Here is a 27,734-nt window from a genome sequence, read left to right on the forward strand (position 1 = left end):
ACCGAATTAAAAATGCATTTATATAAACGATTTTGTGTTTGGCTTGGACACTTGAAGCTTTCTCGTGTTATTATGAGTGTTTTTGTGATTCTTTTCACTGTACCACTTGTTACGCATTATTATCTGTCGAAGGTAAGGCTCAACAAAAGTTTGATAACATTTTAGCACATTACCTAGGAATAACCTTTATAGAAGTAAATTAACGTTTTGTATTCACTACCACTTTGTCAGATACAAGATGTAGTTTATATTTATTAACTAATGCACTGTGAAAATAAGTTATTATCATCTGTTTATGATTCTCGCCTCCCCCATTGCCTAAAAACTAATTTTAAACTATTAAATGGGAGAGGTATCAGTCCCTGGTTACGGGTGAGTCGGCCGGGATTTTAGGTTCAAAAACCGCGCAAATGTTACGTGTTGTATCTAATTATTGCTTTCTATTACTATTTTTATTGGAATTAAGATTGTTTTTATTGCTAACCTCATGAAATAATCTTTGCTTTCTGCTAAGAGACTGCTTTAACCTGGCACACGTTCTAGAGACACATGGTGTCCCTATAATAATTTTGGTATTGTAGTGCCCTAGGTTCATCCATAATTTTTAAAACATTTTAAATTAAAAAAAATTACAGAAATGTTTGCAACTCTGTGTGTCTCTAAGACACATGACATGGTAACTAAGGCCTATTAAACTATTCTGCAATCTATTTTAGTTTTTCTAATTGTCATGTATTGTTGCACCTCGGTGCTGGTGTCCACAACTTGACGACAAAGCGCCTATTTAACCTCCTTCAGCGACCTCGGCACTCCAAGGTACTTCGCCCTGTAGTTGACCACTCCGGAACACTGTAGTAGTATGTGCACGGCCGTTTCCTCCCCCTGCATGCACGCTCTGCATAGAGAGCTGTCCGTGATACCTACATTAGAAAGGTGTTTCTTGTTTGGACCACGACCCATTAGGGCAGCAGTAGAGTTAGAAGCTTTTGCCTTTTAAGTTTCATTATAATTTTTTTCGAAATAGACTGGCGTTGAGCGTCGGGACTGCTTCCCTCGCCTGTCTACAAACCATAAGGGTTGTCCATGTGTTATTTGAAAAGATTTTGTACCTTTGTGTATAGTTGTTCTTGACCACTGGTACGAGAGGGGAGGGACACTGTGGGTTCTGGTCCTACAGCATCCGTCTCTGAGTCTTTTTTGGCTAATTCATCTGCTGCATCATTGCCACGTGAGCCTATGTGTCCTTTAATCCACTGTAGAGTTATGTGATTGTGTATACATACCTCGATGAGTGTTTGATGGCATTTGTAAATGAGCCCTGAGTTTATGTCGTTGCTGTTCAGTGTTTGAAGTACTGATATGCTGTTGGAGAGTATTCAAATGGAGAGATTATTTACACTTCTCGCTATGATTGCTTCTGCTGCCAACTTGATACCCATGCGAATAGCTGAATAGCCTGGAATACTGTGCTGTGGTCACCAAGCAGTGTTGATATCCTGATATTGAGGTCTTCTGAGAATACTCCAGTATCTGTTCCTGAATTTGTTTTTGATCCATCAGTGAAGACGTGGACCTCTCTGGGATTCAGTCCATCGTTGGGTCCAGTCTTCAAACAATTATATCTTGTATTTTTTGTCAAAAATGTATTGTTTCGGGATCCTATCCACAGCCGCCTTCAGTAGAGTAGCGATTCCTCTTTAACAGTTATGTAAAGGATTTCTGTAAGTGGGGTCCTCATGTGCTTTCAAAGGCCTGCTCTGTTTAGACGCACTGCTGTTGACGCCGCTTTCTGTCTGATGAATAGTGGGAGGGGTCGCAGGTCCAGCATTGCTTCGATGGCCGCTGTTGGAGTTGTCCTCATGCAACCCGTTGTCACCATGCAAGCTAGTCTTTGGAATTTGTCCAGCTTGTCGGTTGCGGTCGTCAGATTGGTTCGTGGCCACCATACTATCGCGCCGTAACTGATCATGGGTCTTATCACCGCTGTGTAGAGCCATAGTGTTATCTTGGGTGAAAGTCCCCATTGTTTACCTACCATTCTATGGCACTGCCAGGTGATAGATAGAAATACAGAATTATGTTCTTATTTGGTCTATACACTTCCCAAGTGAGGCAAGCAATTATTTAAAAGTCATTGAATGCTGTATTACTTACCTTTAAAAATATAATAATGAAAAAGGGACTGGTAACTATAAAGGTATGTAACTGGGTGACGAAATGTTTCATAGATTTCTCATAGGTGGTGCTACGTCTAAAAAGTCATTGAAAAACCAAATACAAAGAAATAACAACAAGCACATAGAAAAATTCGTTCCGTGGCTTAGTTGGTATAGCGTCTGACACGGTATGCTAGAAGACGTCGGTTCGAATCCGACCGGATCGAAGGAATTTCTGAGTGTTCGATCTTTGTATTAATAATTATAACAAACTAGTGGAGTAATTTCACATAAAAAATAATTGAATATCCATTCAATAACAATTTAAATATAATAATGTCTCCATGAAGTAAAATATCCTGTCTATTATATTTAGAGTTCTTCCCCTCCATGTCCCATAACCTACCACATAAATATTAGTTGCTCTACTGCTACTGTGAAAGAGTTCGTCCAGGGTAGTACTGCCTAGTAACCTTACCTATTTCTGCCACCAAGCAGATTACTGCTAAGCAGCAGTAATCTGCTGTAGTAAGCAGTAGCAGAGTAATGCTAACATTAGTTAGCATTACTGTGTTCCGGTTTTGAGGGGTCGAACAAGTCGTGTGTCTGGTGATAAGCGACACGCTTGTCCCTAACACTTGCATTGCCACTGCGTCCAACACTCTGAGACATAAGTTGACAAGTCCCATGTGCTTGTAATTTCACCAAAATTATATATTAGAATGATACATTAAATCATTTTACATAATGTTGAAAGATACAATGACTATGAAATAAGATCTCTTCAATCATATTTCATATGAAACAGCAAATAAAACAGGAGGTGAATTTAAAAAATTAAGCTCACTAACCAAAATCCAAACTAATATTATAAATAAGTTTGGGCGTGACAGTAAAGTAACAGAGTTATCTGTTACTATACTGTCACGCCCAAACCGCTATTCCCATTTTGATGAATTTTCTAGAGATGAAACGGATATCCGGTAACTATCTGCTTTCCGGCCCATTTTCACTATCTGGCCGGATACCGGATAGTAGTACAATATCCAGCCAGATACCGGATGTTTAAAACTGAGAAAATAAATATCGCAATTGTCTAATATTAGACCAAGTCAATACCTGGCATGCCAATGGCATGTGATCTACTGCACTTTGAGTTATAAGAGAGGAGGCAAATGCGTAACATGGAATGACTCAAATGTCTTAACTTAAGAGATAATTTACCGATATGTACACTAAGGCAATTAACACACTGCACCACGCCACACGACGGAGCGCGAGACGCAGAATCACGCGCGCGGTGGCGGAGACGCAGATCTGCGTCAACGCGCGGTTTAATCTGCGCGGGGGCAGCGGAATAGCGGCCCCGCGTCACTTAAAGTACTCGCTTCGCAGTTGATCGCCGCAGTGATTGTACATGTAGCTGAGATCCTTCTTTGACAAGAATGGTTAATAATACAGAACTCATTCAGGTCGCTGCAGTTATACTGTCTATTTGGTATTTGTTTACTCAAATAAAAAGACACCGAAGATATTGGATACATCCCTTTTTACGAACCAGATCGAGAAATGGATAATTTCAACTTTAAGAAAATATGAAGATAAATTTGGTCCATTTTTAATAGCAAATATAAATTTATCGACTTCGAGATCTATTGTAGAAAACTGAACATGTCCTTAAGCTCAAAAATCTGCGCGGTAGTGCGGAGCGCAGTGTGCCATAGCCTGCGGTTCGCCGCACCCCTCTGCGCGGGGATGCGGTAAAATCGCGCGCACCGCACTCCCGCGCGGAGAAGCGTTGTCAGTGTGTTCGACGGCGCGTGTTTTCCATACAAACTGAGGTACTTCAGTACAACGTTAAAACGCAGCTTCGTCGCGGGGCGCGGTGCAGTGTGATAATCGCCTAAATGCGTTGTCATGCTCTGAATCTGTGGCTATATCGATCTGTATAATTAAAATTTCAATATCTTCAAAAAGCTTGTGTGAAGAAGTCACTTGCCAGCTAGTCAAGGGATGTAAGTTGCGTTTAGCTTGATTCTGCTGTTAGGGCTTATATTTTAGTATTGTATTTAGAGACCGGTTTCTGTGCTAAATATTGGCTGCGTGAATTGTCTGGTTGTGTAAGTTTTCCACTTTTGTCGTTTTTATTAGTATGAATGTAATTGTTTTTAGTATGAAACAACAACAACATCTCAGGGCAGTGGCAATATGCGGCACACATTGGAAGCACTCAGTGACCCGTCCCCTGCTAATGTAGCTGACTTAAAGCTCAGGATCGAGGAAATGTTAAGAATAAAGGTAAGAATTAAAATTTACGGTCATGCAAGTATAGCTCGACGCCGGAAAGCGATATTGTCGTATCTCGAAAAATAGGAGTTAGGAACAGGGCCGACAAAATATTTAAAAAAATTATTTCTCTTCAATTTGAATTAGTAGAAAGTCAATTTTAAAGTATGATGTGTATAATCATACTTTAAAATTATATACAGTGACGACAAGATCGCTTTCCGGCGTAATTTTTCTCTAGGCAACGTAAAAAATCTGTCCAGAATTTGTTGTCAGTAGTATTTATTATTGTGGTTGCTCAAAAAGGCCCAACATTATTTATCCTTTCAGAACATAGACTCAATTCAGTGTTATTTTTAGGCTTCAGTGTCAACAGAGTTACGTGAGCTAGAATCCCGCCGCGGGCGGCTGCAGCGCGAGGCAGCGGCGGCCAGCGCTAAGGCCGACAGTGTCAAAGCAGAACATGCTCGCGCCACCGCTGAGTTGATGCGCCTACGCGCCTCCGCAGAACAGGCTCGCTTGGCTCAGCTCGATGCCATGCGCAGAGACTCACCGGACATCGCCCCACCAGCCCAAATTGTCCCCTCTCAACCACCACCTACCTTACCCTCTGTAAGTCCCTCCTTAGAACCCTACTGCCGCATGCACTCCTGCTTCGATCACTCTCGCTGCTCCCTTACTTCAGGTTTTCCAGTCTATCTTTATGATCCTGATATCTACTCCCCACTAGCTGGTGCCGAAGTTGATGGTTTTCTTAAAACTACTCTTCGCCAGACACTTGGCTACAACACACATTTAACGCGAGATCCCAATGAAGCGTGCATCTACCTCGCGCTTGTCGGAGAAGCGTTCCCATTTGATAAAACGCCCTCGTAAGTTTCAAAGTTTATGATCATATTAAATTATTATACTGTTTTCCAAGATATATTAAGAAGAAGTTGATTTTGTTACAGATCAACAACAGAGATTTATAAACTGATGTTGAATGAGACTGCTGTGAAAAGGTTACCATATTGGGGAGGCGATGGTCGTAATCACGTTTTGCTGAATTTGGCTCGCCGAGAGCTGTCGGTAGGTTCCGGTGACGCTTTCCGAGGCACGTCCACCGGAAGGGCCATGATTGCGCAGTCTACATTTACACTGGATCAGTTTCGACCTGGCTTCGATCTAATCACTCCTCCCGCACTTGGTCCACCAGGTGGAGACGTGTGGGCGGATTGTGCTTCGATAGCTCCAGCTAGACGAAAGTACATACTAAGGTGGGTTTATCCAACATGTGAAATGACAAAAGTGTATGAATATTTTTTGTAGTAAATTATCAATTTTTAGTTTTCAGGGTTCCCAAACACCAGCCACCGGTACCGTGAAAGACGACGACAAATCGTTGATGGACTTCCTCCAGAAAACAGCGAAATCTGCGCCACCTTCTGATGTGTTTTATCTTCAATTCGAATGTGACCCTCCTGTGGAACGTCGAGCGGTGTTGGCCATTGGAGACTGGGCACTATGTGGTACAGATCGATCGCGGCGATCAATACTACGTGACTCTACGTTTGTGTTAATTTTAGCCCCTGCTGACAGAACCTACGCAACTACGGCATTGCTTCAAGCAAGGCTTTACGAAGCATTAAGATCGGGGGCGATACCGGTAATCCTCGGAGGTGACCGTATTCGATTACCTTACGATGAAGTACTCGACTGGCGAAGAGCGACGATGTTGCTTCCGAAGGCGCGGGTCACCGAATTGCATTTTCTTTTGCGAGCGATGACCGACGCAGATCTTCTAGCATTTAGACGACAGGGACGAGTACTGTGGGAGAGATACCTGAGTTCTGTGCAAGCGAGTGTGGATTCACTACTGGCAGTGATTCGAACGAGATTAAATATACCGCCAAGGCCTGCCGTGCCTATAATTGGGGCGCCAGCGTTCAATGAGTCGTATTACCCGTTGAAGGTGGAGCCACCAGCGATGGACTCAGAGCCGGAGGAAACGCTGGGGCCATTGGAGGCGCCTTACCCTAGCCCGACCTTCAAAAGGAACTACACCGTGGCGCTGCTACAGGGGTACGAGATGTGGAACGAGTGGGGGGAACCGTTTACGTTGTATCCGCAGTTGCCCTGGGATCCGCCTGTGACATCAGAAGCCCGCTTCATAGGATCAGCTGCGGGATTCCGGCCCCTGGGCGCGGGAGCGGGGGGTGCAGGGCGGGAATTGAGCGAGGCTTTAGGTGGCGACCGTCCGCGTGAACAATTCACCATCGTCATACTCACGTACGAACGCGAGGCAGTCCTTGCCGCGGCACTTGCCCGGTTAAGAGGGCTTCCCTATCTTAATAAGGTAAGTGACATAAAATGAGGGTTCGAACTGATAATTATCTTTGATAATAATCACGATAATTATCTTGGTAAATATACGTCGATAATTATAATTATAAAATTAATTGGAACAACAAAATGCTACCACTAGTAATGCCGTACCAATGTTTGTATCAGAGACGTGTCTCGACGTGTCAAATGTGAATCTCAATAAAAGTCACAAACCAAATAGTTTGTAACGCAACACTAGTTAAAAGTACAAACAAAATTTTGTATATTTATTACTCGTATTATTCAATGCATGCTAGTCAACAGAGAGGTGTTTGTACGCTTAATGTTTGACCGGGCACAGTGAAACTATGCTTATTTTCTCCCTGCGATTTCTATTCAACTTGCATTGGGAAAAATACGATATTCTTTGGTAGGTAGTAGTCGTCTGGAACGGTGTTACCGGTCCAAGCATGGCGGCGTGGCCGGAAAGCGGCGCTCCAGTTGCTGTCGTTCGCGCCGCTCGTAACTCTCTCAACAACCGCTTCTTGCCGTACCACCTAATCGATACTGAGGCCGTGCTGTGTGTGGACGATGACGCGCATTTAAGACACGACGAGATTGTTTTTGCTTTCCGGTACGTACAAGACATTTAAGTCCGTAAGTCATGGGAACATTATAGCACCTGTCCAGTTTCATGGTCATCCTAAAAATATCAACATTTTAGGGTGACCATGAAATTTTCGATAGTCGGTTACAGCTAATTGAAATTCTCCAAAATTCTCGTAGATGTTGTATAAACTGGGATTAATCTTATATTAGAAATTGATTGCGGAATTTTCAAGAAAATGACACTGAGAACGTTTGTTTTATGATATTGATTGACGAGACAGACAAGTCGACCTGGTGGCAAGCGATTTGCCTGTCCATAACAGTTGCAGTGCCACTTAAGGCTTTAAATGGGGGGCATTATGAGGGGCATTGCCACTGCGCCAGTCACCTTGAGACAGTTGGTGAAATTACAGGCACATGGGACGTGTCAACTTATGTACTGCCCCTCCGGTCTTTGCGGTGTAAAGCTCTGAGTAGCACTGCAACTGTTATGAACAGGCGTGTCGCTTGCCACCAGGCCCACGACTTGTTCGTCACGTTACTTGGTATTATATATAAAAAAAACAATGTTCACAAGTTCCATTGCCTGATGTTTTTTCAACAGCACATTACTGTTTGGCAGCTGAAGCAGGTAAAGTGGCAGTACTTCCCTGGACGAACTCTTTAATAAGGAGCTGTACGGCTGCTAAAATTTCACGGTGGAATCTGTTTATACTTTCTTGATAAGTTCCAATTTCTTACAGAGTGTGGCGTGAGCATAGGGACAGAATCGTCGGTTTCCCCGGCCGCTATCACGCCTGGGATCTCAACTTCAACAACGGTTTTCTGTACAATTCAAATTACAGGTACGTAATGCAAGTTAACAAATAGTAGAGTCAATTTGCCATTTACTCTTTTAAGCTCCTCAGACCTATAGTCGCGGTAATGTTATAAGTACTATTGCAGTCAAAGCGCTTCATAAAAGAAATTTCTGATAGTATACCACACAAACAAGCACATTTCCTATATTAATCCTGAAAAGTTGTTGTTTGTGATGTTTTGTTAAAGCACACTTATCGCGATTGAAAAAAATTTCAGTCGTTTTTGCTATACAATAAAATTACGAACCAAAATTCTGATGTTCTCGCGGTAAAAGTGAAAAAAACTTATGCGGAAAAGGCACAGAACTAAAATCGAGCGTTCTGGCTGGCTTTTTACTCCCTGGGGATTAAAGGATGCACTTTACTGCCCGCTATGTAAGGCTATAAAGACGTACTTTTACAGAATGAGAATTGAAAATATTATTTAACCATTCCCGCAGTTGCGAGTTGAGTATGGTGCTAACAGGCGCAGCGTTCATCCACCGGTATTACATGTGGGCGTACTGGCGTGCGTTACCGGCCGCTGTAAGGGATTACGTCGACGAGTACATGAACTGCGAAGACATCGCCATGAATTTCCTTGTCGCGCATATAACAAGAAAGCCGCCTGTCAAGGTAATACTCCTTTATCCGTAATGCTTTGATTTCTAACCAACCCCAAGTACCATCGAGTATATAACCAGAAATAGAGACGAAATAAGGGCCATACATTCATGGTAACTCATCAGTGATACATCACTTATAAATATCAATTCTCGTTTGCACTGAAATATAGACAGCGCCAACAACTGACCTGTGTGTACGTCTCCGTATATTCCAAAAATATTCTGTAAGTACTGTAAATATTTTAACTGCCTCCGTGGCCGAACGGTTACCATGCCGGACTGCCACGCAGAGGTCCCAGGTTCGATTCCCGGGCCGGGAGAAATAGTTGTATGGCCTACAATTATTTCTCTCGTGAGTTTGGGTGTAATTTGTGGTTGTATATGTGTGTGTCCATGGCACCCGCGACACAGGGTTTTCCCTAGTGCGGGGCTATGTTGAGTGTGTGCGTTTTTTTTTTATAATACAGAAAATATCTCTAACAATGGCGTGCTGTTACATTTGGTGATGTGGGGGGAAAACAGCAAAACATCTAGTTACAAAACAAACGGAATCGAATTTCATCGGTAAATAAATATTAAATATGTAATTTTGCAATTTTCGTCCATTATAGCAAAGCTCAAGTTAACTGTTCGATTTGAAGTGAAACAATTAACGACACCCGTTCAATCAGAGCGCAGTTGTCATAGTAATGATATGGCAGAATAGGTTTCAAACAAATTGAATGACATTTCTTCTCTATTTCTGGTTATATACTCGATTCCAAGTACTAACATTCTTGTTTCACAAAAACTGTACACGGAAAGGGTGTAATCCTTGTCCTAGGTACGACCCGCGATCGTAAGTATGCCGAAGTAGTCCATCCCGATATCAAGCTCGTGGCTGACCTGTCTTCAGATCAATATATAATATTAATACACTACGCCATTGGCGTGCCAAGAGCAGAACAACCAAACGTACGAAATCTTGCCCTTGACATTCTATCGACACACAACTTAGATGATTTACAAAACGTGGACTTGGGGTCTAATTTCGTCAATTATTAATCCAAACCACCTTATTTTTCATTAAAGTTGCAAAATTTATTAATTGAAATACTTTATTTTTATTTGACCAAAGCACATTCCAATTTGCGTTACATAAGCTTTACAAAATATTTTTAACGATATGGATTTGCTAAATGATATTGATTAATTGTATGTAAGGAAGGAAAGGAATATATAAATTAAAACATGTAATAAGTAGTACCGCAGTTTTATGTTTACTTGGAATTTTTATCAGACGAAACATTGGATTCCAAACTAATGGTACTTCTTCTCATCCAAACAAAGAAAAATTCTTTCCGTCTGACTGATCTTGAACCCGCGTCTGTTGCCTAACCGAGGCTACCGGTCTTACCTACTGAGCTACGTTATATTACACACCGAGTCATCAAATCTTACGAATTTATCTGTGTTTGATGCAGATCTGGGTTAAAGCGGCCTTTTTGCCTTGGCGCCATTGGTGAGAAACTTATGAAAGTTTCTTCTCCCGGGTATCTTTACAGCTAGCAGAGACTGAGATGCCGCTATATGATTGCAATATTCTATTTTACTGATTGATGTTGTTATTTATGTGTGAAACACTCGACTAGTTTTTAATTATTATTGAATACAAAAAAAATATGAATGTCATGGTGTGAAAAGTCATGATAATCAATAAAATAACCCAACCCCTTCCAGTCAGTTATATCTATAAGTCAGAGATGTAGGTTAAGTATTTCGAACAAAAAAAGAATGATGTTCTACACATAGTGTTATTGTCTTGTATTCCATATTAATTGCAATCATTTTCTGCAGGTCACATCGAGATGGACCTTCAGGTGTCCCGGCTGTCCGGTCACTTTGTCGTCTGATGAAACCCACTTCCACGAAAGGCATAAATGCATACAGTTCTTCTCTCAGGTAACAGTTGCAGAAATGTCGTTTAAGTTTAATGTGTCTTTAACCACTAAACTGCCCTTTACCATAGTAAAATAAGACAAGGGAGTCACTACACTTATCGACACGGAATCGCATTAAGCCGGTCAGAAAAATCTTTATATCCGTGTGATAAGAGCGAAAATGACATTGTGCGTTTCGCGTCGGCGATCGCGCTATGTAACGCGAGTGCACCGCGAGATTGTGCAAATGTTTGTGTCCGTACTAGAGCATGCAAACCGCTTACTCGGTTAACCGAAAAAAACCGAGTAACCGCCCATTTTGGGAACCGGTTTATAGCTAAGGAATACCCGGGCTTAGGATTTTAGGTTTTTAAATTTTTATTGAATTGATATTCAATTATTTTTTGTGAAATTACTCCACTAGTTTGTTATAATTATTATTACAAAGATCGAACACTCAGAAAAAACACTCAGAAAAAATTCCTTCGATCCGGTCGGATTCGAACCGACGTCCTCTTGCATACCGTGCCAGACGCTATACCAACTAAGCCACGGAACGAACCAACGGACCTCACGAATTCTTCTATGTGCTTGCGTCGTGTCTTTGTACTTGGTCTTTCAACGACTTTTTAGTCGTAGCGCCATCTATGAGAAATCTATGACAGATTTATCACCCAGTTAGTACCTTTACAGCTACCAGTCCTGGCGAGAGATATCGCTATTCACTGTATTAATTAAATTTTTATTGAATTGATATTCAATTATTTTTTATGTGAAATTACTCCATTACGAAACACTTAAGATTTCTCATAGATGGCGCTACGGCTAAAAAATCGTTGAAAAAGTCAGATACAAAGATACGACAACAAACACATAGAAAAATTCGTGAGGTTCGCTGATTCGTTCCATAGCTTAGTTGGTATAGCGTCTGGCACGGTATGCTAGAAGACGTCGGTTCGAATCCGGCCGGATCGAAGGAATTTTTTCTGAGTGTTCCATCTTTGTATTAATAATTATAACATTTTTGGTTTTGTCTTAAAACTATTAAAATGTAAACTCGCAGCTCATAATATCATCGCATCGTGATTAATAAAGATTAATAAACGTTAACTAAATACTAAGAACTCGGGTACTTGTCTACAGTACATCAACGCTGACATCACCATATAAACTGAAAAAGAAAATCTTTAATTGCTTGTTTCTAAATATGCATATTTATTTTAGAATATTTGGGCTGTTATCGATTTGTTTTTTTTTTTTTAATTATAATTCCAGATTAATCTCAGTAGCTGTGAATTCTTAAACGACACTTATTTTATGTCATTTTAGTTTTTTGACTATTTTAAATAATTATTTTGGTGACAACAGAAAAATATCCAAAAAAACCCGAATAACCAATAATTAATTACCGGTTTTCAAAATTACTCTGTTTTTGCATGCTGTATTCCGTACACGCACGGCGGCACACACATACGAACCGTTTGTATGGAGTTACTCTTGTAGCCTAACCTTAGAGAAGGCACGTTCCACGTAAATTTATTGGAAGAGGAAAATAAAGACTAACGAAATAATACAATGATTTTAAAAAGGTACAAACAATATAAAACACTTCCTACTTGTACTAAACAGTCGAAAGTTCAGGTACTTACCCCTATATGTATGCATATATATATATATAAATAAATCTAATGCTTTAAAAACAGTGTAGGGGGAGTTGGAGTTTTACATAATGGTAAATGAGCACGTCCTCTCGCTTCAAGAATTTTGATGATAGTGATGAACGAACCAACAACGTTAGAATAATGAAGGAAAAGAAATTCGAGAACGACTCAAAATTTTAAAAGTGGCCAGGGGGTCTACTCTCGTCCATCCAAAGCAATTACTTTCAAATAAGTAATATTCGACCAAATCAAAAAGAAAAATGTCGAGATTATTTGATACTACTATGAAGCTTCATTCCAATCGTGCGTCTTCTAACTTGGTGGAGTATTACTTATTTGACAGTAAATGTTCCGGACGGAGAACGGGAGTTTGTCCCCAGGAACCACTAAAGAGGGTGATAAAAACGTGGGATGGAGATGAAGGAGGTCGTATCGTCACACACTGCTTGTCTTGTTATACTATGCATTTACTTTATCAAACCAAAAGATGAGCATTACGGATGACGTTTATGCTATTAAACGTAAGTCCTTAAGTCATTGTTCCACAGATATGATCTGGAAGATTAATTTTGGAGGACATAATATTATCTTCCGAGTATTACATTCATGATGAAACAAAATGTATTTTGTGTAAAATACTGGTTTATTTGTAAAAAATACTTACAACTTCACAGGTCTATATTACTAACTAAAAGTAAACATGAAAGAGTGTTTTATTATAGCATGTTCTGCATTTAAAGATTGCAATATATTATCCATCTTAGAAATGGAGTTAATGAACTCCTAAACATCTGACGAAGAAGAAAAGTCAGGTGTAAAAAAATAGTTTCAAATTACATGGAACTAATGGGAATAAATATGATATTTTAAGGTTACAGTTGTTCCACGTGGAACTGAGTACGTGGAACTACTGGGAATAAAGGCCAACTTTTGTTTCGTGACTTTTAATAATTCATCAGATTTTATTTTTGTACAAAAATAAAAATATTTGAATAGCTCCTTCTGGACACTGATAACAGTGCGATACAATGCAGGAGCGGGGGTGGGGGTCGTCGGGGAGGACGCTCGCACATTTGAATTTACAACCTTACTACCAAATACAGATCTAAAAAGTGTCAGATAGTATTTATATATAACTTTTATGGGAGGGCACTACAATTTGTGCAAGCACAGGGATCCTGACTTCAGATCAGCCCGTGGACAGGGTTGGCACAAAAATTTAAAAGATTATTTTTGAAAGTTTTTCTTCATTCAGGCACATACCTTTACAGCTACTAGAGATGAGCTAGAGATGTCGCTTCTTTTATTGTAAATTTTATTGAAAATCCTATTGTTTGTTTAAATACATTTCTTTGGCAAATAATGCTCTATAATTGCAATTATTTCTTCACTGTGCTTGCTCGTATACACATAGTAACATTGTTTTTTTTTCAAACAGGTGATGGGCTACACGCCTCTGCTATCCACACAGTATCGCGCAGACTCCGTCTTGTTCAAAACGCGAATACCCCACGATAAACAGAAATGCTTTAAGTTTATTTAACACTCATTGTTTTAGCATCTCATTAGTTTGCAATTTAGAAATAGTATGAGGAGTAACATTATGTAGTATAATGTTCTACGGGATGTGTCATGTCAAATAAGTTGCCGTGACAATATAAGTACAGTTAACGGTACATGAAGCTACATACTTTTCTTCGAATATTGCCTTCAGAGCAACGGAACAAATACGTCAATGTGTAGCCTTGTATGCTGCTTTCCGTAGGTTACCGGCAGACGACAATTTAAAAATCTTTAATTGTGATTCGGACAACTTTTCAGAAAGCATTTGTAATTAATCATAATTTCAAGCCCTCAAAAATTAACTAGTTACAAAAATTGCCGCTGAAATGACACCACGTGTCACCTTAGAACACGTGACATCATTGGCAGGTAAACAACCTAGGCAACGTTGATTACAATCCTTAATCCAAAATTTGTACAGTTTTTAGTTAAAAAGTGATAAAGAAAAAACGAGATAATACGCGAACAGTGAATGCAGAGACGTTTCTTTGTTTTCCTACGTATGACATCACGGGTGTGTTTTGTGTTTATAAGAGATTGAAAATATTACAATATATTTTATCTATTGATTTAAGAATATAAATCATTATTATTTCACAAAAATATTGATTGAATCATCGTTTTTATTTTACAAACATTCTAAGTACACTTTAGATTTTTTCTGATTTATTGTCCGATTGCCTATTTTAGAAAGCACACTTAACATAGAGATACTGCAAACACGCGGCTGTCAAGAGTTATCGTATTGTAGTCACTCTTTTTTGTACCGACTCGGGGGAAAAAGTTAATATGTCACGATACAATGCAAATGGCAAGAATGCATGATCGCCTTCTGTTTTCATAATTCCTTTATACGGTGCAATATCATTGGCAAGTGGCATGTGATGCAAACTAATCTCTGATTAGATAATTTTAATACTTTGGCAACTTCTTTACGATGTGCCCTTTAATAAGTCGGGTAATTAGGTAAGGTTGTTTACTCTGTTGGCCTTGGTTCGGAGGGTTCGCTCCCAATAGTCCTATTGAGTAGTTCTATTGTAGAACTTCTGGGACAAAAATGTGTGTAAATTATATTTTAAGAATAATAGAAAAACTAGTGGGAACAAATCATTCCAGGTCACATTTTTTTTTGTTACATTGGCTTAGTTCTATTTTTATCCCGATAAAAATAAATAATATCAGGTAACTGTTATGTATCAGGTAACAGTAGCTAATCGTCTACCTTTACACACACGCGCGATTTTAAGCAGCGATGCAAACGATGCGAGATTGCATCGCTACACTTGTGTTTTATAAGCGATTGTATCGATGCAATCACGTGTTTGCATCGATGCAGTCGCCTATAAATCACAAGTCTAGCGATGCAATCGCGCGTTTGCGTCACTTTAAGGGCGCTCCTTCCCTGCGAGCATTTGCTTGTAACAAGGCACGCTATTAATACTAAGGCATTCTGAAAGCAGAGAAGAGAGTAGACGAGAACAAAAAAAAAAAATTATTTTCACGACCTTGTCGTCGAGTGGGTTGCACACCGGTTTCCATGTTGTCGCCATCACAGAGGTCTCGGGTTCAATGAAGTAACTTTTCTATATTGGTCTCGGGTCTGGCTGTTTGTGGTATCGTCGTTGTTTCCAATTTCCATTAGCACAAGGCTTTAGCTACTTTGGCACCATAGCAACGTACGTCATGTCTAATATTTATTTATTATTAAATTAAATATAAAGACATTCTATTGGCTGTGACATTTCTCTTTCTCCGTTTTGGTACAATGGGCTTCACTAGAATATTAGCTACTCATCGAAAAATGAGTGTTACTATATCTTGTCTATGATAAAAGCTATCATGAAATCTGGTCAAAATGGAACTCAAAACATAGTGAATAAGTTGACTACGAATGCAACAACAACTATTTTTTGTTGCGTATTCTGTGTAAAGTTGTCAATAGAATTGTAAATAGTTTTATGTATTGTATGTTTATTTTTGATACATCATTTTTAGTTTTCTTGAACAAGAAGTTTGTTACTTATTAGTTTAAGAATGCATTTACAATATTTAAAAAAATATAACCTAAGACGCAGCAAACTAATGTATATTAAAATGTACTAAATATAATTACTTCAGGCCCAAGTAAGTATGCCCTCAGTTTTGTATATAAAACGTATTTTTCTAAATACCCTATAGTCACAGAATGGATATAGAGCGCTAAATTTGAATGCGATATTTTCTTTATAACGTACTACACTGGGCGTTTACGTGATCATAGGGGTAATATTATTTAGGTCTAATTCGCTTCAAATTATGTACATTTTGATGTACATAATTTTGATAAACACTATGTACATTTTGGCGGCTTTAGGAGGATATTCGAAATAAGTACATAATTGAACAATTTGATATTTTGTATTTCTTATTTATTTTCGAACAATTAACATCAGCAATTGTTGAATTTCGCCGGCGAAATACGTAAACCTCCTCCCTACATTAATGTAAACTTTTGAGTTGACAAAAGAATCAATTAATAGAAATATATGATTATACCTATATTTTTGTAACTAAAAAAGGGTCTATAAATAATATTTTAACTTTAATTGCCTGATATTGCGCTTCAATAGCAAAAAAGGGATTTCGTCCAAAAACGGAGTTACGAGGTTTCGTATTTAGCCGACGACTTTATTTTATTATCATTCGTTAATGCAGAATTTACCGTTTATTCTTGTGACATGTTGTATTTTTTGCAAAGAAAGTAAACTCGCGAATGACTAGCAGTCGAAAGAACAAAAAGCACTAAGATTGAAATATTTATTATGTATCAATAATCCTGGATTAAATGTACTGGGTGGCGAAATAACCAATAGCCGACTCGCTACGTCTCGACTTTGCATTTGTATAAATTATATTCTGGTTGTGCTCATACGCATCGTACATTATTCGTATACAGTCTATTAGGTAGCTAGTTATAATTACGACAATAAGAATAAATAAAATGTTACATACATAGTATTGTACATAGATTAAGCTAATAAAATTTAGTTAGGTGATCAAATTGTTGAGATTTATAGTTATAAAAGTGTATGAGTGTGTGACTACAGGCTGATAAAAAAAATCACTGTCCCTTTTTTTCTGTGTATAAGATATGTAAGATGTATAAGATTTTTTGATATTAATATTTCCCATTAATTCCTAACGCGTAGTTACCTAAAAATAGTAAATAAAATTGTGCTATCGGCGCCGAGCTGTTTAGACGCTTAGGCGCCAGCACGGCGCGCCGCGTGACGACAAACCTGCGCTAACGCATCGCGCGTTACTTTAGTAGTTTGTTGTCTGTCAAATACATAAACTCGCGCGCTGACTCCACCCATTGCCCCACAACGTTGTTGTTGTCTATAGCAACAGTATCTGTTAATCGTCGGGTGTTTATATTGTTCATAAGTTTTGGAAAACTGAGACGTCATAACTTGTTTATTTGTTAAGTATTTGAAAAAAAAAGCGAAACACGTATTTTTTTTTCATTATATAGTTGCTCCTTTAAAATGGTCAGTGGTTTTTTTTATCAGCCTGTATATTAAATTTTAAAAAATTGTGTAAGTATAAAAAAATTCGTAAAGCAATAATTGTTGTTTCAGATTGTTAATAAATTGTTTGCTTAACAAAATAAACATTCACAACGGGGTCGTGGCCGCTATGTTTTCTCTTTATTTCATGATCAAACATTTATACAAATAATATTTTGTTTTTTAAAGTTTAAATAAAAAACTAAGAAAAAGAAAAGTCCCATTTGTATCTAGCAGTTTTTTGGCGCGAATATATGAATAGCAGTAATTTTTCGTCTTTCGGGACATACTTTTTTAATTTATTTGGGTCAACGATTGTTGTTTAGTAGGCACAATTACAACTTTTAACTAATTTACAGTAAATATGTAGTGATTGTGTCACCAACACCGTTAACCACTAATTACTATGTGATCCATTTCAATAATAAATAACAAAAGAAAAAATAATAATTAAATAAAATAGTTATGTACAACTGAAACCAATAAAACGTTTGATAAAAAAAAGAATTGCTGCATACGTATATATGCGTTATACACCTAACAAGTTATAGTGAATGTCACAAGGTATTCTAAGGCTAACAAATTAAAATAAAAAAATACAAGTAACATATTCCATAGTAAATAACTTCGATTTTAATTTTTCTTCCATAATTTGATTTTCTGATTATGTCGTTGTCTTTGCGGTGGTGTCCATTTTGAAACTCCTCTCCTGGCTTTTATAATTAAATTGTTTGCGTCGGTATTTTTTTTAAATTTCCATTTATCAAGCTTCGGGTTCGAGGAGATCAGCTTAAAATTAAGAGACTTGTAAATAAAAACTATTACTGTCTCTAGATAAAATTCATCATTTGTTCCAACAATTATAACACATTAAGCCTTTACGATTATTAAATGAAAGTTTATTTTTTTAATTGAAGTTGGCACTTTGAAAATAAGGGTCGTTTTAACAGTGTTACATGAAAATACCCTTTCCATAAGGACGATTTTGTTAATGCTGACTAGTCCAAAGAATTGTTCTCAAGACTGATCAAGTTATTTCTAGTGAAGTATTTATTATTTTATTATTTAATCTATTTGCATTTTGAATGAATGCTAGAAACAATATTATTTGCAATTGGTTCGCAACTTAATAATCAGTGCTAATTTGTTAAGGTCATTTAGTGGCTTTAGTGTAACTTTGTTGTATAATAATTTTATTTTATAAATATAATTTGCAAAAAAATATGTATTAATAAACTTGTTCATTAAATTAATTATGAAAAACCTAGTTTTAATTATCAAACACGAATGAAACACCATATAAATATAAGTAAGTTTTAATTCTCTTTCTCCTTACATTAAATTACACATTCATAATCATATCATATTTATAATTGCATTTTGTTCTTAACTTAGCAAGTTTAAGAAAACCATTAAAAAAACTAAATCAGGCAGGTACTAAATAAATATTACTCGACAACGAAGGATCCAAAAGAAAGCAATGGGTTCAAAGAATTGTTCTTTCCTATAGTTTCATCTCTGTTGTAAGACGACAGTATCAGTGCAATGGCGGTTAACGTTTAAGTTCAGTAGAAATATTAAATTTTAATATTGTGTAGAAGTCAAGATATAACTTGTGTGCTTTTACATAAATTTAATATTACTTTTGTGTGGTTAGCGGAGTTTCGTTTAATGGTTTTCCTCAACTTACATAGATTATATACCAAAGTTCATTCATGCGAAGACAGTTTGAACACATAATTGACGTTCGGATTTTTCAATGTTTGGACTAATTTCATATCGAATTCTTTACATTTGTGCATTATACGTACATACGTATGGTGTGTTGTACATGATTCACTGTAGAGATTAAAATTATTAAAACAATTTTCATAAAGCTGAATAAATTGAAGCATTTTATATAGAAAGATTTAAAAAGTTTTAAACTTACATTAATATGTACTTATAATATTCGTATAATATAAAATCGCAGATTAAATTCTACATCCTTTATTAAGGCGGTCTCACACGGTTCGTGATTTTCCATATGTTCTCGCATGGCCGACGATTGCCGACAGCCACACACCGGCTCCGCCCTTTTATATTAATCATTAACCAATTACGGAATGACAACCCTGTCAGTGTACACCGGCTCCGGCTATTTTACGCCATGCTTTGTTACTACAGATTAGCTTCTTTCCATGGTGTGCGGGCGCATATGAGGTGATCACTAAATCACGAACATCGCGAAGCCTTTAAATTGTTCGAAAATTTTTAAAACGATGTGCAATAATTTACATTTTGGACTAAAAGAGACCTTTTTATTTGTCGATGGGAAAAGTCTTTTTGTCCGTGCATCGTATAGGTAATTTTTTATTAAAAACTTCTTAAATTCACCACATAATTTTCGAATGCCACTTAAAATTTTCAAAAGAAGCGAAAATATAAAGAATTGTATTTAAAATGCATGTTAAATAACATTCGAGTATTTGTGATCAGTGTCCCAACTCCGTATACTATGTTGTTTTTACTATTTAGTAAATGACATTTTGTCCGTGATTTGAAAACAAAGACGGCATGAAGTTCATTGATCGAAATATTGTGATAATTTTACCGAAATCAAGTCGCATGGGTGGTGTCTACCGTACTTACTTTTTACTAGAATTTGTTATGTTCCATAGGCTTTCCAATTTGTTGGGCAATAAATCGGTGAACTGTAAATTGTATAACCAATTCGTGAAATGCAACTAAAATAAAAATATTTCAACTGTGATTGCGATGTTGTTCACATTTACCTTTGTTATTATTAGCTGTCATTTTAGATATTATTACATTTGAAATTTGTCGTTCACGCGATTGTTGGCCCAACAAATCGGTACTTAGAATATCATACTAGCTGCTATATTTATTTATGCGTAATTATGTTCCCTGGACCCATAATTTGTCCTCGTAGTTCCTTTAGAGTTCTATTTCTGTGTTGCCAAGAATTATACGAAAAAAAAAATCTTCAATTAGTATTGTTTAGAGGCCTGTATCTTAAGTAAACTATTTTTTACCCGACTGCGGGAGGATTATGTTTTTCAAGTGTAGGAATATATGTATGTCCATTTTTTCACGCTGTGCAGCCGAAACAGCTAGATGGATTTTGAGATATTAGGTTAGATTAATCTTGATTGTGGGAGGGTCGTAGGCTATAAAAATAATCAAAATAGTGAGGGGGAATATTTTTGTTTATCTTTCCAGCAAAATATCTTTGCAGTCGGGTTTTTGTTTTTTAAATAATTTTTAGACTTGTTATACTGTGATAAAAACGTGGGTGCAGCGTTTGACAGCTTTTTTTTGTTAGTTAGGGACTTGTGAACATATTAAACATTAACTCAAGGCAGGTAAGGCCAGTCAGGTTCGAGATCAGGGCTGGTGGTAGACGGTTGAGTGACGTGTATCTCTGGGCACCGCAAGGGTCGGACGAACGGGGCGCCCGTCTTCTCTGTTTCAGGCCAAATCCTCGGCTTTGCCGTCCAGGCGCTTCAGCTGTGACAAACAAACAACATTGTTTAAAAAATGGAACGACATACTGACCCAACCGTAATGTGTTACGGAAGGAGGATGCCGATGACAAGAGAGATTTTAGTTTATAATCTTTAACATATGTTTTAATATTGTTTGAAAACAAAAACGTAGGTTATTTGGGGCTATGTAGTTACCTAATCACCAGAAATCGGAATTCATCCGGTATGATTAAATATAAATAACAAAAAAAAAAAAAAACAGTGAAATAACTCTCATAAATTTGTCACAAGGTGGCGCTACGGCGAAAAAGCCATTTAAAACAATACAAAGATGTAGCAAGCACATACAGAAATTTGTAAGATCTGTGTCTCTACCATGAGATTACAGTGACAGTTATCGCAAGCGACCGTGTAAAATATATTTATAAACAAAATGTTGTTTCTTCCTGTAACCGCTAGGGGCGCTGTATAAGTTGCCGTGCAAAATTGCGAAGTAATTTATGCTGTCGCTAGCGACAATTGTCACAGAACTCTCGTGGTAGAGGCGCTGATGACTCGATCTGTAGCTCAGTTGTTAAGAGCGGTAGCCACGTCGATAATACCCCCTCTTAATTCCCAGTATTACTGGATTTGGCTCATATTTTTTATGTGTAATTAGCATGATCGGAAAAAGGTGTTTCACATATATAGATACATGTATAGGATATAGCTACAAGGAGCGACATAGAGTTGTTAAAACCACCAAATATTTATTAACTACTTATGAATTCCGGATTTCCGGAAATGGTTTTACTGCATCGTAGGAGAAAACTACTGACCTAGGAAGTCGAAGTTGAATTTTAAAGTAATTCTAATAGTGCCATGTAAAAATGCTGTAGAGAACTCACCTTTTACCAAAATGGAGGATTAAAAGCAACGAGCTCTCGTCGAGAATCCGTAGCTTAATTGGTAAGAGCGGCTCTTACCAATAGAGCTACGGATCGAGCCAGCAGATCTAACGAATTTTTCTGTGTTTATTCCTGATTTTTGTACTGGATTTAAACGGCTTTTTTGCCGTAGCGCCATCCGTGAGTAACTTACAAAACGTTATACACTCAGGGTCGTATTCTAGAACTCTACTCAATAATGAGGTCAGGACTTGAGTATTGCAGTGAGCACTGAAAATCATACTCAACTCCTTGCCATTAGGGTCGTACTTCCAGTGCTTGAAATCATACTCAAGTCTGCTCAAATCCTGACTTGAGCATTTAGTACAGTTCTGGAATACGATCCTTAGACTTGTAACTTTGCAGCTACCAGAAGACTGACATAGATGTCGCTGTATTTAATACAATTTTTATTGAATATCGTGACTTTTTTACTACCATCAATTTGATCTATTTTTTATGCAAATACTCCACTAAAGAAAAATTCCTTCGATCCGATTGGATTCGAATCTGATGTGGCAAGAGATAATTCAATAATTTTTTTAAGCTAGTTTAAAACTTTTTTGCATATTGGATGATTAGATTAATTTCTTTCGTAGACTGCAAATTGAGTGGATGCCAAGAAAGCTTTGCTCGCCGCGATAAGGTATATATCTACTATAGCTTACACTTTGCTCAACCGTCCATGCAGTGGGTGCGGGGCGTCCAGTACGCTTGTAAAGATAGAAATAGAAAAACATCAACATTCGTGTATTGAAGTTTGATACCAAAAATCCATCGCAAACATCTGCATCGCATTAACAACACTAACATTGTCATCAGTCAGACGATGACTGCTCAACTTTCCCATTAAAAAACGCCACCACGTACGGCCTTGAACCACCTTTTTTTAAGACATCAAGTGATGGGTGCCTGGTGTGCCTGGTGTGCCTGGTGGTTAACGACACGCCTGTCCATAAACACCACGTATCTAATTATTGTTTGTTCATTTAATTATATTGAGAAATTAAGGCTGATAGGGGGTGGGTTGGGGCACTTAGCAGTTTTAAAACTCTTAAATCGAAAATTGGTTGATAAACTATCTCTTCCGAGGAGTGTAGTGTCCTTATGGGTAAACGTACTACATTTACATAAATCATTACATTATTCGGCAGCAGGGATCCACGAGAGGTGATTTTTTTTACAGCGCCAAAACAATCACACCAGTTACTTGGGCCTCAAGTCTGCTAATTTTTAACCGACTTCAAAAAAGGATTGGTTTTCAATTCGACTGTATTTTTTTGTGTATATTTCTCGATTACTCCGGTATTTGTGAACCGATTTTATTGATTTTGTTTTTGTTGGAAAGAGAAGGTACCCTCTTTTCAAACGTATTGGTCCCATTTATATTTGAAAAAAAATATTCCACCTCTAAGCGCGTTTGCACACTTCATCCGGTGCGTATTCGTTCTAAGTCCGAGACTATACAAATCTAAAATACTCGGACCTACTGAGGATGTCGCGTGTGCACTAAGTCCGATTCGCATCCGAAAAAATATAAGACATTTCGGACCGTCTTGCATTGACCCTGTACTCTCGTTCTATGTCCGACATCCGTCCGAAACAATTACTGCCAAATAAGTAATACTTGACCAAATGAAAAGACGCGTGATGCGAATGAAGCTACATACTGGACATTGTTTTTTAATTTGGTCGAGTATTATTTATTTGACAGTAATTGTTTCGAACGAGAATAAACCTCCATAAGAAACGGACGTAGAGCGTAAACGCTCTTATTACAGTTGCAGTGATAAGAGTTTTAAATAGTAAAGATCTGAGGGGCACTGCGCACGCCACCCTGAGACATAAACTTGACAAGTCCCATGTGCCTGTGGTTTCACCAGCAACAGGAACGCAGCAATGCTCACATTATTTACATAGTGTCGGTACTTCTCTGAACGAAATCTTTCTCTACTGCTACTAACAAATCTCCATCTAACGAATCTACAGCTTTTACCAAGTCCACTTAGTGCCATTCACAAAACTTTCTCCTCCAGCTAAATTTCAACAACAGCATCTGTTTCATCTTTGTTTTATGATACCAAGTGACAAAACGAACAAGTCGTGCGCCTGGTGGTAAGCGACACGCCTGTCCATAACAGTTGCAGTGCCACTCAGAGCCTGAAATCGCAAAGATCTGAGGGGCACTGCCACTGCGTCTGTCACCCTGAGACATAAGTTAACAAGCCCCCTGTGCCTGTAGTTTCACCAGCACTCTTCCCCTTCAAAACCAAGACGCAGGAATACTCATATTACTGCCTGGCGGCATCTACATGTTTTGTATTTACTAAAGGTAGGTACATACTTCTTTCTCGTCACCAGCGACAGCCCTGTACCTCGGCGGGGTGATGTTGTCTAGAGGGGGGGCCGAGAAGCCGTGTACGTACAACAGAGCTCCTGCAATTCCACCTGCTACTGGACCTGCCCAGTACACCTGTAACAGTAATCAATTTTGTGAGGTTAAGTATTTTTGTTTACTTTTTTCTTTGTTATATCGTTGTCGAGGTTTATTCTTTTAGGAAACTGTATATGAATTTATGTATGTATGTATTTATAGTTTATTTTGTCATTGTTATTTCTGTTTCGAGGTTTGTTCTCTTAAACTATTGTACCTATATGAATCGATGTTTGCATGCATTTATTGTTTACTTTTTCGAGGTTTGGTCTCTTATGCAATCATATATGAATTTATGTAAGTATATTTCATTTTTGATTGTTATTTCTTTTCCGAGGTTTGTTCTCTACGGATCTGTATATGAATTAATTATTGCAAAGTAATTGAATTTGTTCCTCGAGATTTATTTCATATGAATGTAAAATAAATATTTTTGTTGCGTGACATGGATAGATCTTCCTGTTAGCTTAGATAACTGAACGTTACGTACCCAATGACTAGCCCAGTCGTTAGCAACGACAGCAGAGCCGAAGGATCGAGCTGGGTTCATGGCAGAACCGGTGTAGTCCACTGCAAGGAGATGACCTAGCGTCACGGTAAGACCGATAGCAAGTGGTGCGATGGCTTTGCTGTCGGGTTTGTTGGGATCACACACCTGGAAAACAAATGTAAGAATCGTAAGAATTCGATCGTCGTATTTTTAATTATAATCGTACGATTGTTATCATTATTAGGTTTTGCTCAGCTTTTTGGCTGGTTTTAAAAACCTTTTTTTAATTTTATTTTTTATGAAACCAAGTGAGGGGACGAACAAATCGTGCGCCCAGAGGCGAGCGACACACTTATCCATAGCAGTTGGAAAGCCACTCAGAGCTTTAAATCACACAGATCTGAGTGACATTGCCACTGCGCCCGTCACCGTGAGACACAAGTTAACAAGTTCCATGTAGCGATGCGTGACTTTCAATGTTACTAATACTAATTATTCGAATTGGCAAATCATTCGCCTAAGTCGAATCCAAGCACAATCATTCGTCTCGAGTCGGGTGGACTATTCGAATGTTTATTATGTCGAAAGTACTTGGAACTCCACCAGATCTATATCAAAATATTCCTGTCATGTCAGAGAGGGCTAGACAGAAATGCTCTATCGAATCTATAGATTAGTAATACTAATTAGTAATGAATGATCATTCAGATTATTCGAATGCGAAAGTTAGTAGGTCACTAAATTGTCATTCGAAGGACAGGATTAGTACTTACTAACGAGTCGAATATCGAAATCATCGCTAGTTTCATGTGCCTGTATTTCAGCAGCACCCTTACCCTTCAAAACCGGAACGCAGTAATGTTCACATAACTGCTTGGCGGCAGAAATAGGTAAGGTGGTAGTACTTCCCTGGTCGAACTCTTTCACAAGGGATCTTTGTCAAGATTGTGTTCTGATAAGAGCCTATTTTGTCTTCTTCTGTCTGCAGGAACTTTCAGACAATTCGACGTAATGTATTTAAAATTACAGCTTTCTGTAAGGTAATGTACAAAGTTTCTATAAAAAAATTACTGATTATAATTCTGATCTGAAATAGTTATCTCTGGGTATGATAACAATAATAATAATAATGTGCCAACACAACCGCACCAATTCCCTGGTCATAAAGTATGGAATTCCCTGTACTATGAGTACCAGAGCAACGCAATCACTCTGGGGCACTTTCCAGTACAATCAGACAAGAATCAATTTAGAAAAGTTCATTTCCTAAATTGCAATCACTGACTTCCTCATTCAGTGCGCACAGTTAAAACCGTTGGGTTACCGAGGTCGTTATTGTTTTGGATTGTCTCATTATTACTATTATCATTAACCCTGACGAACTTTTCAGCAATTACGGCCAACAGATAAGCTATAAAAATCAAATAAATTGTCACGAATTCATGAAGAAAATGCGAAGTTTGGTTCGTGTTTGACAATACCGAAATGCGACAATTACTATTAAACCCAAAAGTTTATTTTAGTAGGTACAGCTACTGACGCGGGAGCAATTCATTTATTGGTGATGTAAGCAATTATCATTAAATACAATTGCTATCTAGCACGCAATGTGACTTTTGTTTTGTTTCTTTCCTAAATAGTTTTTTTTACTGTTTCGTACATTTCTTCAATAGAAGGCCTCCGTCGTTGAGTAGCTTACACACCTATTTTCATGGTGTCGTAAACTCTGAGGTTCCGGGTTCGGTCCCCGGCCGGGTTAGTGTAGAAAGCTAACTTTTCTATATTGTATCGGGGCTGGGTGTTTGTGGTACCGTCGTTGTTTCTGATTTCCATAACACAAGTGCTTTAGTTATTTACTTTGGGATCAGAGCAACGTATATGATGGTGTCTAAGATTTGTTTATTTATATATTAATCAAGTTTATTATAAAAAAGAAGTCCAAATTCATGGTACTAGGATTTCGTTTAACTGAGATAAACGATTCGTTTATGGGGAACTGTATACTCGTATGTTTTTACAATAAGATTCCGGAGCATATATCGCACTGCTATTGCAATAGTGTTGTATCTCAAAATATGTAAAATTCAAGATTATACTACGGCTGAACGTAAATTTTGATTCTCTACACGTCAATAAAACCGTCGTTAGGATGTTATAAGAACAATTAAAATATAACATCTACTTAACTCAAAATGAGACAAACTTTTCGTGAGCTAGTTCTGAACAAAATAGTCCTTACTCAAAAATTTATTAGATTATGTTTTTCTTTTTATTTGTATATTTAATAGCAAGTAGGAAATTATTTAGATGTCTGTAATAAATTTTAACTTGTACATACATTTTAATAACCTTTCACGAGAAGTGAATAATTCGTTTTTCATCGATTCTGAAAAAATACACTTTTTGAGTTTATATACTATTGTATTAACAGTGCGATATTAAGATTACCATTTCCTAAGTCTAAAACTTACATTGAAAGTATTTTAATTGAAAAGTCATACTACAAAATTGTAGACTATGTATTAGATAAAGATGTATGGAAAGACAACGTGAGTCTAGATTCCACACAAATATAATTCAAAATGCGTTTATTCTATAGCATTTAAGTTTATTTGAAAAGAGCGATCCCTAGAGTTTCTTGCTCGCACTTCTCAGAGAGGTCAGTGTAGTGTAAAAATTTAACCTATGGAATAAATAATTATTTGACATTGACTTTGACTTTGATTCAATATTCTAGGGTATTCTAGGTTGCATATAAATAAACAGGGTTATTTGTAAAATATTAACAACCTCGCAGGACTATATTACTAACATCGTAAACAACAACTTTTGTTCCACGACTTTCAATAATTCATATGATTTTACTTTCGTACAAAAATGAA

At 37.6% G+C, this 27,734-nt stretch overlaps 2 protein-coding genes across 2 annotated transcripts in view; one reads left to right on the forward strand and one right to left on the reverse strand.

Annotated features, from left to right (window-relative positions):
• Positions 1 to 14,868, forward strand: LOC113232956 (exostosin-3). Its single transcript, XM_026467875.1, has 10 exons — positions 1 to 132; positions 4,329 to 4,454; positions 4,803 to 5,314; positions 5,396 to 5,701; positions 5,772 to 6,780; positions 7,184 to 7,383; positions 8,102 to 8,203; positions 8,659 to 8,833; positions 10,660 to 10,764; positions 13,842 to 14,868. Exons 1-10 carry the CDS (start codon positions 13 to 15, stop codon positions 13,944 to 13,946), a joined length of 2,760 nt encoding a protein of 919 aa, XP_026323660.1. The 5' UTR covers positions 1 to 12; the 3' UTR covers positions 13,947 to 14,868.
• A 4,072-nt stretch (positions 14,869 to 18,940) lies between these two features.
• Positions 18,941 to 27,734, reverse strand: part of LOC113232845 (aquaporin AQPAe.a) — a 72,015-nt gene continuing 63,221 nt past the window's right edge. The window contains exons 5-7 of the mRNA XM_026467695.1: positions 24,853 to 25,017; positions 24,273 to 24,401; positions 18,941 to 21,024 (exon numbers count right to left, since the gene is read on the reverse strand). Of these exons, the coding sequence (XP_026323480.1) occupies positions 20,986 to 21,024; positions 24,273 to 24,401; positions 24,853 to 25,017 (333 nt within the window). The 3' untranslated portion in view covers positions 18,941 to 20,985. The remainder of the gene's footprint in view (positions 21,025 to 24,272; positions 24,402 to 24,852; positions 25,018 to 27,734) is intronic.

The sequence above is a fragment of the Hyposmocoma kahamanoa genome, unplaced genomic scaffold (genome assembly GCF_003589595.1).
Source record: "Hyposmocoma kahamanoa isolate Upper Pololo Valley unplaced genomic scaffold, ASM358959v1 78, whole genome shotgun sequence".
Taxonomy (NCBI): domain Eukaryota; kingdom Metazoa; phylum Arthropoda; class Insecta; order Lepidoptera; family Cosmopterigidae; genus Hyposmocoma; species Hyposmocoma kahamanoa.